The 12,500-nt window shown below is 53.8% G+C and overlaps 1 protein-coding gene across 1 annotated transcript in view; it reads right to left on the bottom strand.

Annotated features, from left to right (window-relative positions):
• Window positions 1-1,417: 1,417 nt before the first annotated feature.
• hsd11b2 (hydroxysteroid (11-beta) dehydrogenase 2) overlaps window positions 1,418-12,500 on the bottom strand; it is a 13,712-nt gene continuing 2,629 nt past the window's right edge. Inside the window, 2 exon segments of the mRNA XM_056413705.1 lie at window positions 1,418-1,824; window positions 9,604-9,816. Coding sequence (XP_056269680.1) covers window positions 1,421-1,824; window positions 9,604-9,816 — 617 coding nt within the window. The 3' untranslated portion in view covers window positions 1,418-1,420.

The raw sequence follows: 12,500 nt of genomic DNA, 5'->3' as shown, positions 1-12,500 counted from the left end.
CATAAAGGTGTGTGTGTTGTGTGTGTTCTCTTCATGTTTCTCTGAGCTTAACCTTAACCCTAACCTTAACCTTAACCTTAACCTTCTCCTCCTGAAGTCTTTATTCCTCTAAAGACTGAAGTGAACGTTTCACATTCATGTTTTGAAACATTATTTAATACAAAATTCACAGTAACAATGAAAGTAAAGACGCCATAAATAGTTTGATGAAACCAGAACCTGGTCAGAACCAGAGGTCCGGAGCCGGGCGACGGGACGGAGAGGAGGAGCTTTTATTGTGAAGGGTCAAACTTAACATCGATCATACGGAGAAAACGCTGATTTTAAAGAAACTTTTGTTTTGAAAGGATTCTTGTTCCTGCCTCTCTGGACCAGGATCACATCTGTAAACATCCTCCTGACGGAGCGAAGGGGCGGAGCTAGAGCTCAGACAACCAATCAATGGACCTGTCAATCATTTTAATTGATCAGTGGAAGTGGTTGACTGATACATTGATCGATCGTTATCCAATCGGCTAACGAGGCAGAAAATCCAGAATAAAATTCTGATTCAAGACTTAATCCTAATTTAATCCTGATTTAATCCTGATCAAAGATTTAATCCTGATTAAAGATGTAATCCTGATTAAAGATTGAATCCTGATTTAATCCCCTGTATTAAATCCAGACTAATGGTTGTTCTTAATTGGTTTATATTCCTAGAGATGTAAACCTCTTTCTCCTCGTGTTTGTTCAATTTTTACACGTTTTTCTTCTTCTGGTCCTTTGAGCGGCGGTAGGCGTGAGGAGGCGGTGATGTCATCGCAGCGTCTGGTTCTGTCCTCTGGGCCACGGAGGTGAAGAGTTCTCTGACCCGGCTGCACCGGAGCGGGCCCCGCCCCCCTGACCTCCAGCTGCGCCCCGGCCGTCCACCAGGGGGCGTCGCGGGGAACCGGGGGTCCATCGGTCAGATCACTGGGGCCCTCGAGGGCCGGAGAACCGACCAGGGGCCGCTACGGGACAGGCCCTCCGCTCACTGCTGGAGCTAATCATCATGCCAAACATCATCATCATCCGGCTGCCATCATCATCATGGCTCATCATCATCATCATGCTGATCATCTCCTTCATCATGCTGCTCCTCCTGCATCATCCTGTGTCCCTCATCATGCCCTCATCATGCTCCTCCTCATCCTCCTGCTGGTCCTCCTCCTGCTGTCCTCCTCCTCCTGTCCTCCTGCTCCCAAGCGTCATCCCTCCTCCTGCTGGTCACCTCCTCCTGCTGCATCCTCCCTGCTCCCTCCTTCCCTCCTCCTGCTGCTCCTCCTCCGCTCCTCCTCCTGCTGCTCCTCCTGCTGCCTCCTCCTGTCTCCTCCTCCTGCTGCTGCTCCTCCTCCTCCTGCTCCTCCTCTTCCTCCTGCTCCTCCTCCTCCTCCTCCTGCTACTCCTCCTGCTCCTCCTCTTTCTCCTCCTCGTTGTTGTTGTTGTGGCGGTCCAGCTCGGAGCCCCGCCCCCTCAGGGCTCGCGGCAGCAGCTCCTTCCTGAGGAACAGCCTCTGGAGGAAGCGGCTGCTGAGGCTGACGGGGCAGTAGCTGTGGATGAAGTACATGAGGCCCACGCCGCGCCCCGCCAGGTAGCGCACCTGCGGCCGCGGCGACAGCAGCGCCCGCGCCACGGCGTCCGTGACGGGGCCGAGGTCGGGGTCGGCGCGGCCGGCGTGGTCCTGGAACAGCTCCTTGGTCTCCGCCAGGTAGTCCTCGCCGTAGTCCTGCAGCAGCGCCGCGGGAAGGCTCTGCAGCCGCTGCTGGTGCTGCCGCTCCCAGTAGGCGTGGTCACTGGACTGGCCTGCAGGGGGAGGGACTCCAGATCAACTTCCCAGCATGCATCAGGTGACAGAGAGAGAAGGGTAACATGTTGATCAGGATCAGCAGACTAGATGTTAGTCTGAGAGGTCTGAGGGGTCTGAGAGGTCTGAGGGTCTGAGAGGTCTGAGAGGTCTGAGAGGTCTGAGGGTCTGAGAGGTCTGAGGGTCTGAGAGGTCTGAGGGGTCTGAGGGTCTGAGAGGTCTGAGGGGTCTGAGAGGTCTGAGAGGTCTGAGGGTCTGAGGGGTCTGAGAGGTCTGAGGGGTCTGAGGGTCTGAGGGTCTGAGAGTCTGAGGGTCTGAGAGGTCTGAGGGGTCTGAGAGTCTGAGGGTCTGAGAGGTCTGAGGGTCTGAGCGGTCTGAGGGTCTGAGAGGTCTGAGGGGTCTGAGAGGTCTGAGGGGTCAGAGAGGTCTGAGAGGTCTGAGGGTCTGAGGGGTCTGAGAGGTCTGAGGGTCTGAGAGTCTGAGGGTCTGAGAGGTCTGAGAGGTCTGAGGGGTCTGAGGGTCTGAGAGGTCTGAGGGGTCTGAGAGGTCTGAGGGTCTGAGAGGTCTGAGAGGTCTGAGGTGAGGTCTGAGAGGTCTGAGGGTCTGAGAGGTCTGAGGGTCTGAGAGGTCTGAGAGTCTGAGAGGTCTGAGGGGTCTGAGAGGTCTGAGGGGTCTGAGGGTCTGAGGGTCTGAGAGTCTGAGGGTCTGAGAGGTCTGAGGGGTCTGAGAGTCTGAGAGGTCTGAGGGTCTGAGAGGTCTGAGGGGTCTGAGGGTCTGAGAGGTCTGAGGGGTCAGAGAGGTCTGAGAGGTCTGAGGGTCTGAGGGGTCTGAGAGGTCTGAGGGTCTGAGGGTCTGAGAGTCTGAGGGTCTGAGGGGTCTGAGGGGTCTGAGAGGTCTGAGAGTCTGAGGGTCTGAGAGGTCTGAGAGGTCTGAGGGTCTGAGGTCTGAGGGTCTGAGAGTGTTAAACTCTTTCTCCCCCCTGACCCCCGGGGGCGCCCCTCGGTTTGATAAACATCTTATGTGAAAGGTCCCCCCGAAAGGGGTCCTCTGGTTTTTTGTTTGATGTGAAACTGCTTCTCTCTCCTGACCACCAGGGGCTCCTCTGGTTGTATAAATTATGCTTCATGTGTTAAAGCTGCATCTCTCCTGACCACCAGGGGGCTCCTCTGGTTGTATAAAGTTTGCTTCATGTTTTAAAACTGCTTTCTCTCCTGACCACCAGGGCGATCCTCTGGTTGTATAGAAGTCTCTGCTTCATGTGTTAAAGTTGCATTCTCTCTCCTGACCACCAGGGAGGCCGAAAACTCCCCTGGTTGTATGAAGTCCTCTTTTTCCCCATGTGAAAGGGCCCAAATTCTCTCCTGACCACGCAGGGGCCCCTTTTCTGGTGTGTTGAGAAAACAGCTTTGTTTATGCAGCCCTTGACGACATCTTGTGTTGGAGTGTTTATTTGTTATGTGTTAAATCTGTCTGTGTGTATCTGTGTGTGACCGAAGTGTTTTTATGTGTGTGGTGTATATTGTTGTATATGCTGTGTGTATGTGTGTGTGTGTATTTGTGTGTTGTAATGTGTGGTGTATTATCTGTGTGTGTGTGATAGTGTGTGTTTATTCGATGTGTAGAACACAAAGAATAAAAACAAAACACAAAATATAAGAAGGGTTAGGGTGATCTGGCAAGAGGTGAACTGTTGTAGAGCCTCATAGCCGTCGGCAGGAATGTTCTCCTGTATCTGTCCTTGTGGCAGCGGAGGGTGAGGAGACGACTGGAGAAAGTACTCCTCTGTCCCTGTAGGAGGTGGTGGAGAGGGTGGTCCGGGTTGTCCAATATGGACACCAGTTTCTTCAACGCCTCCTCTCCACCACCTGTTCCAGGTGCTCCAGCTGGCAGACGTTGATGGAGCCAGCCTTCCTAACCAGTTTGTTAAGGCGGCTGGTGTCACCGGCTCCCATGCTGCTCCCCAGCAGACAATGGCAAAGTGCAGCACACTGGCCACAACCGACTGGTAGAATAACTCCAGCATCTTGCTGCACACGTTGAAGGATCGAAGCTTTCTCAGGAAAAAAAGTCGACTCATCCCCTTCTTGTACACAGCGTTGATGTTGGCCTTCCAGTTCAGTCGGCTGTCGATGGAGACGCCCAGGTACTTGTACTCCTCCACCATGTCCACTTCCACTCCCAGGACACTCAGAGGTGTAGGAGCTGTCGCCTTCCTCCTGAAGTCCACCACCATCTCTCTGGTCTTGGCCACGTTCAGCCGCAGGTGGTTCTCATCGGGCCCCCTTTACAAAGTCACTCACCACTGCCCTGTACTCCTCCTCCCGTCCATCCCTAATACACCCGACCACTGCAGAATCATCAGAGTACTTCTGCAGATGGCATGACTCCGTGTTGTACTGGAAGTCACTGGTGTACAGGGTGAAGAGGAAGGAGACAGAACAGTTCCTGTGGGGCTCAACATCACTGACCACCGTTCCAGACAGCACACGGGCCCCTTCTGACAAACTGTGGTCTGCCTGTGAGGTAGTCAGTGATCCAGGAGATGGTGGGAGCGTCCACCGGGCCCCCGCAGCTTCTCACTCAGCAGCAGTGGCTGGATGGTGTTAAATGCACTGGAGAAGTCAAAAAGTGACTCTCACAGAGACACGGTTCCATCCAGGTGCGACTGAGCTCGTTGCAGCAGGTAGATGATGGCGTCGTCCACTCCCACATGAGGCTGGTAAGCAAATTGCAGAGGGTCCAACGATGATTTCACCTGCGGCCCGAGGTGGGCCAAGACCAGACCCTCCAGCACCTCCATCACATGGGAGGTGAGGCCGCCCGGGCGGTAGTCGTTGAGGCCAGATGGTGCTGACTTCTTTGGGACAGGGACCAGGCACGGCGTCTTCCACAGCACGGGACTTCCCCAGCCTCAGGCTGAGGTTGAAGAGCGCTGCAGGACACCAGACAGCTGGGTGGCGCAGGTCTTTAGGACCCTGGGGCTGATGCCATCAGGACCTTCAGCTCTGCGCTGGTGTAGTTTCTCCAGCTGTCTTCTCACCTGGTCAGTCGTCACAAAAGAGGGGAGGGTGGAGGAGCCTTTACACTCATGTATTGAAAATAAACTTTGTACACAGTCTGGCAGTGACTTTGCTTTAGCTCTGTACATTGTCTGCATTATTTTATAATAAACCAAATCATTAAATTTTATAACACGGGATCTGTAAAATATCACAACATCATCACGACATCATCACAACATTATCATGACATCATCACGACATCATCACGACATCACAACGTCATACTCCAGGTGACCAATGAGCCAACATCATATGTGAGGTCCCTCAGGGGGTCAACTCTGGTTGTGTTGATGTGGAAGAGCTGCGTTCTCTCTCCTGACCACCAGGGGGCTCCTCTGGTTGTATAGAAGTATATGCTTCATGTGTTGAAGCTGCATCCTCTATCCTGACCACCAGGGGGCGACTCCTCTGGTTGTATAGAAGTATATGCTTCATGTGTTAAAGCTGCATTCTCTCTCCTGACCACCAGGGGGCGACTCCTCTGGTTGTATAGAAGTCTATGCTTCATGTGTTATAGCTGCATTCTCTCTCCTGACCACCAGGGAGGCGACTCCTCTGGTTGTATAGAAGTCTATGCTTCATGTGTTAAAGCTGCATTCTCTCTCCTGACCACCAGGGGGCGACTCCTCTGGTTGTATAGAAGTCTATGCTTCATGTGTTAAAGCTGCATTCTCTCTCCTGACCACCAGGGGGCTCCTCTGGTTGTATATAAGTCTATGCTTCATGTGTTAAAGCTGCATTCTCTCTCCTGACCACCAGGGGGGGAGGCTCCTCTGGTTGTATAGAAGTATATGCTTCATGTGTTAAAGCTGCATGCTCGCTCCTGACCACCAGGGGGCGACTCCTCTGGTTGTATAGAAGTCTCTGCTTCATGTGTTAAAGCTGCATTCTCTCTCCTGACCACCAGGGGGCGACTCCTCTGGTTGTATAGAAGTCTCTGCTTCATGTGTTAAAGTTGCATTCTCTCTCCTGACCAGCAGGGGGCGACTCCTCTGGTCGTTTTGTCCAGTATAAATCATAAATACTAGAACACTGAACATAAGCTCTCCTCACAGAGCCACAGCTCTGTGATGAAGAGGTGTTCCTCTTCTTCCTCATGATGAACACGGACCACACACATCTGCTCCTGATTCACGCCGGGGTTCATCCCGTGTTCTGGATGTCGGTTGGAAACCAGCAACAGCTGTTTGTTTATTTTGGCAGCCGCAGTGGTGACTGACTGAGAGTGTGTGTGTGTGAGTGTGTGTGTGTATGTGTGAGTGTGTGTATATGGGAGTGTGTGTGTGTATATATATCTGTGTGTGTGTATCTGTGTGTGTATGCGTGTGTGTTTTGGGGGGGTTTTTTTGGTGGGTTTTTGGGGTTTTTTTTTAAATGGGGGATTTTTGGGGGGTTTAATGTGGGGTTTTGGGGGTTTTTAAACTGGGTTGATCTGGGGTAGGGTTTTACTGGGGTTTGATATTGGTGGTGGGTAATGGGGTTTGATATGTGGGGTAAGGTATGGGTTTTGGGGGTTTACTGGGGGTTTTCGGGTTTGGGTTGAATATGGGGTGGGTTAATTGATTTGGATTTTTTTGTGTGATCTTGGATCTTTTTATTGTTATGGGGGTTTTTTAATTGTATTGTTGTGAAATTTATGTGTATGTTGTTATGTATTGTGTTTTTATTTTTTGTTGTATGTACTTGTTGTGTACTGTTGTGTATTTATGTTTGTTGTGTATGTATCTGTTTTTTAATTTGTACTTGTTGTGTCCTTCCTGGGGGGTACTGTACCTTCCTATGAGGAAAGAACCCCGGGTACCTCCGTCCCGGGTTACCTAGGGCCCCCGGGTTTACTGGCCTGCTTACCACCCCCACCGCCCCCCGACCTGCCGGCCCCCCCCAAACCCCCAAACCCCAAAAAAAAAATTACTGTTTTTAAACCGTACCTGACCTGACGAAAAATGTTCCGCCCATGTACCTGGGGGGTAAGGGTAACCGGGGCCCCTTGAACCTGGGGGGTAAGGGTAACCGGGGCCCCTCCTGTCCTTTGGGGGGTCGGGTAACCGGGGCCCCTTGAACCTGGGGGTAAGGGAAACCGGGGCCCATCCTGAACCTGGGGGGTGGGGTAACCTGGGCCCCCCCTGAACCTGGGGGGTAAGGTAACCGGGGCCCCTTGAACCTGGGGGGTAAGGGTAACCGGGGCCCCTTGAACCTGGGGGGTCGAGGTAAACCTGGGCCCCTCCTGAACCTTGGGGGGTCAAGGTAACCGGGGCCCATCCTGAACCTGGGGGGTCGGGTAACCGGGGCCCATCCTGACTCCAGGGGGTCGGGTAACCTGGGTCCTGACCCCGGGGGTAACCTTTAACTTGACTTGTTGTGTACCTTAATTACCTTCCTGCCTTTCTGTCCTTTACCTGACCTTGACCTGTGTACCTGTACCTCTGTACCTCTGTACCTGTGTACCTGTACCTCTGTACCTGTACCTGTACCTGTACCTGTGTCCCTTTCCTGTCCTGTGCCCCTGTACCTTTTCCCTATGTACCTGTGTACCTGAAACCTGTCCTTTGTCCTGTCCCCCCTTTGTACCTTGTCCTTTTGTACCTGTGTACCTGTCCTTGTACCTGTGTACCTTTTACCTTTTTCCCCTTGTACCTGTTACCTGTACCTGTGTACTTTTCCCCCCTTTGTACCTTTTCCTTTATGTACCTGTGTACCTGTACCTCTGTCCCTATGTACCTGTGTACCTGTCCCTATGTACCTGTGTACCTGTACCTGTCCCTATGTACCTGTGTACCTCTGTACCTGTCCCTATGTACCTGTACCTGTCCCTATGTACCTGTGTACCTGTACCTGTCCCTATGTACCTGTGTACCTGTCCCTATGTACCTGTACCTGTTCCCCCCTTGTACCTGACCTGTGTCCTTTGTACCTGTCCCTTTGTACCTTTTACCTTGTACCTGTGTCCTGTACCTGCCCATGACCTTTTCCTTATGTACCTGTGTACCTGTACCTGTTTGTACCTTGTACCTGTCCTTGTACCTTTACCTCTGTACCTATGTACCTGTGTACCTGTACCTGTGTACCTGTGTACCTGTGTACCTGTACCTGTGTACCTGTCCTTTGTACCTGTGTACCTGTACCTTTTACCTGTACCTGACCTGTGTACCTGTACCTTGTACCTTGTCCTGTACCTGTACCTTGTACCTGTGCCTTGTACCTTGTACCGGGGCCTATGTACCTTGTACCTGTCCTTTTCCCTGCCCTGTCCTGTACCTGTGTACCTGTACCGTTTGTACCTGTTTTACCTGTACCTTGTCCTTGTACCTGTGTACCTGTACCTTTTCCTGTACCGGGACCACCTGTACCTGTCCTGTACCTTGTCCTTGTACCTGTGTCCTGTGCCTTGTCCTGTGCCTGTACCTGTCCTTGCCTTGTACCTTGTACCTTTTACCTTTTCCCTGTCCTTGTCCTTGTACCTGTACCTGTCCTTGTACCTGTGTACCTGTCCCCTTGTACCTGTACCTTTTTGTACCTGTACCTGTGTACCTGTGTACCTGTGACCTTTTACCTGTGTCCTTACCTGTACCTGTACCTGACCTTTTACCTGTACCTTTTACCTTGTACCTGTACCTGTCCCTGTTGTCCTTTGTCCCCTGCCGTGTCCTGAGCCCCATTTTGGGCCCCTGCCCCAACCCGGACCCTGCCACCTTCCCCAGCCTGAGTGCCGCCCCCCTTGACCTCTGTTGTTTTACGACCCTTTTGCCCTTTTGTTGCCTGCCCTGAAGCCTGGGACCGGTTTGACCGGGATCGTACCCTGAAGCCGGCCGTGCCCTTCCCCTGCCTGGAAGACCACCTGACCCTTCCTGTGCCTGGGGCCCAGACCGCCTTGGACCGCCGGGGCCTTTATGGTTGTATGTGCCCATTCCTGTGCCCTGACCTTCCCTTTCCTTTATGTACCAACCACCACACCTGTGTACCTTTCCCGGGGGGTTTTGGGGGGACAGGGGGGAACCGGAAGGCTAACCATTCAGCCTTCGAGGAAAAAGACTCTCTGTTGTTGACCCCCTTGGGCTTTGGGGGTAACCCGGGGGCATCTCTCCCGGGAACCCCCGGGGTTTTCCTTTCTGGGAAGCCCCCCCCATCCCCTTCCCCTGGGGTTTGGGCTCCAACCCTCGCACAGGGGCTCTTTGGTTGTATGGCCCCCCATTTCATGTGTAACCCCCCCCTTTATTATCCCACCACCACCAGGGTCCTCTGGTTAAAGAAGTAACCCTCATGTTAGCCATTTCACAACAAGGGGCTCACTCTGGTTGTGTAGAAGTCTATACTTCATGTGTTAAAGCTGCATTCTCTCTCCTGACCACCAGGGGGCTCCTCTGGTTGTATAGAAGTCTATACTTCATGTGTTAAAGCTTCATTATCCCACCTGACCACCAGGGGGCTCCTCTGGTTGTATAGAAGTCTATACTTCATGTGTTAAAGCTTCATTATCCCTCCTGACCACCAGGGGGCTCCTCTGGTTGTATAGAAGTCTATACTTCATGTGTTAAAGCTTCATTATCCCTCCTGACCACCAGGGGGCTCCTCTGGTTGACTCCTCTCCCAGCGGTTCTTTAATAGTTTCAGTGATTCCTAGAAAGCATCTCTTCTCGTAAAGAGTAGAAACTGAAGCTGATCAGAACCAGAACCACGGAGCCGTAATGGACCAGCTGGCGGCTCTGAGCCGGTCTCTACCTCTGAGGCCCAGCTTGGCCTCGGTGTCCATCAGGGCCTGTTGGACCTGATGAGGCTGGGTGATGTCCACCTGCAGCAGGGTGAGGCGCGGCGAGCAGCGCCTCTGCAGCTCTCTGGCTCCGCCCCCTGACAGGTCCAACACCGTGGCGAACACCTCGAAGCCGATGGCGTCCAGATACTTCGCCGTGGCGTGGCCAAACCCAGAGTCACATCCTGAGGACACAGAGACTCATCAGAACCACACACACACACACACACTCGCACATACTCACACACGCACACACTCACACACACGCACACACACACGCACGCACACACACGCACACACACACACACACAGACACACTTCCATTAACAAACGCACACAAACACACACACACACACACAGACACACGCGCAGATGCACACACACTCACCGCACAATCCCTCACGCAGACACCCCTGCGCACACACACACACACACCACACGCACACCCTCACGCACCTGCACACACACACACACACACTCTGCACGCACACCCTCACGCACACCCTCACGCACATATATACACACACACACAGACACACATACGCTTTACAGAAACACACACCACGCACACCTGCACTTATGCATACATACAGACACTACGCACACACACCGCAGATGCACACCCTCACTTTACCTGCCCACACACACACTCACCACGCACCCTCACATGCCACACACACTCCACCACGCAGGCTTCCCTCACGCACACACACACACACACACACGCACACAGACACACAGCTTTTACACACACACACACTCACACCCTCACGCACCACACACACACACACACCGCACACACACACACTCACCGCACCCTCACGCACACACACCGCGCGCACACACACACCGCTTTACGCACACCCTCACGCACACACACACACACACCGCGCACACACACACACTCACCACGCACCCTCCGCACACACACACCGCACACACACTTACGCACACCCTCCGCACACACACACACTCCACACCCTCACGCACACACACACACACGCACACACACTCTGCCCACCCTCACGCACACACACACACCTATATACACCCTCACATTGCACACACACACACACACACACGTACACACACACACTCACGCACACCCTCCGCGCACACACACTCACACCCTCACGCATACACACACACATACTCACACCTCACGCACACACACACACACGCACACACATTACACTTCACACGCGACACCACGCATACACAATAATAATAATTGCCACCTCCTCACGCACACACACACACACGCACACACACTCACACGACACCTCGCACACACACACACTGCGCACCTCACACACACTCTGCCCACACCTCACGCACACACACTGCACACAGACACTCACACGCATACCCTCACGCACTCACACGCACACAGACACACACCTTTACCTCCTGCACACCCTCACGCACACACACACACACACACACACACTCACACGCACACCCTCACGCACACACACACACACTCACACCCTCACGCACACACACACACACTGCCTTTTACACTCACCGCACACGCCTCACACACTCACACACTGCACACCTCACGCACACCGCACACACACACACACACACCACGCATATCACATTACCTCACGCACACACACACACACTCACACCACGCACACTTTTACACACACACACACGCACACTATTGGCCGCCACACTCCACCACACGCACAATTCTCACGCACACACACACACGCACACACACACACACACACACACACACACAGACACACACACACACACTCACACCCTCACGCACACACACACACTCACACACACGCACACACACGCACACACTCACACGCACACCCTCACGCACACACACACGCACACACAGACACACACGCACACGCACACCTTCAGCCCCCCCTGTGGACCTCATGAACGAGCCTCTTGGTGTTTGATCTCCATGTGGAGCCTCAGGTCCGTGGAGAGAGAGCTCCGCCCACCTGAGGTCACGAGGCTACGGCTGCTAGCATGGAGGGGTTTTGAGTGGGACCAGAACCCTGGATGAGACACAGAGCCGGTCCACATGTGTCTTTTCAGGAGGGTCCATCTGAACCGCCGTCACGGGGGTCGGCCACATTACCCGCGTCTCGCCCGGTTTCCCAGAAGCCCCGGCGCCTGGAACCCGATCCCCGGCTCGGCGCTCCTCAGACGGCAGCGAGGCCTCGGAGGCGGAGCCGGCAGGCAGCTGGGGCTGGTGTTGCGTCATGAGGGGCCCCTCGGATGAAGAAACAGAGAGGTCAACGCACATCTGTCTCTGGGTGGAGGTCCCGGCATCCTCCACATCTGCAGCTCCGCCTTCATCACGACTGGCGTCAACTCCCTGATTTCAACACTGACGTTTGGAAAAGGCCTCAAGCCGGCGACCTGAGGCGACCTGGGAGGTCGCGGCAGGCCCCTCCTCCTCTTGGACCTGATGGACGATGAGGGTCTGCGTGGAGAGGCTTGAGTCCAGCGGGCCGCTTCATCGAACAGCTTCAGAGCTCAGGAGGTCTTCCTCTCCAGAGGAGGTCCACCTGGGACTCATCACCATGATCACCGCCGGCAGACAGGAGGGAGGAGGGTCACTCAGAGGTCACTCAGAGGTCACTCAGAGGTTACAGGGCTCTCAAGGCAGCACCAGGGTTTATGAAGAGTCCACCAGTAAAGAGACCGACTTCTGCAGGTAGTCCTCTAGTGGTCCTCTAGTGGTCCTCTAGTGGTCCTCTAGTGGTCCTCTAGTAGTCCTCTAGTGGTCCTCTAGTGGTCCTCTAGTAGTCCTCTAGTAGTCCTCTAGTAGTCCTCTAGTGGTCCTCTAGTAGTCCTCTAGTGGTCCTCTAGTGGTCCTCAGTAGTCC

The sequence above is a fragment of the Pseudoliparis swirei genome, chromosome 4 (assembly GCF_029220125.1).
Source record: "Pseudoliparis swirei isolate HS2019 ecotype Mariana Trench chromosome 4, NWPU_hadal_v1, whole genome shotgun sequence".
Lineage (NCBI taxonomy): Eukaryota > Metazoa > Chordata > Actinopteri > Perciformes > Liparidae > Pseudoliparis > Pseudoliparis swirei.
Note: the sequence above shows the minus strand (reverse complement) of the source record. Positions and strands in the feature narration are given on the sequence as shown.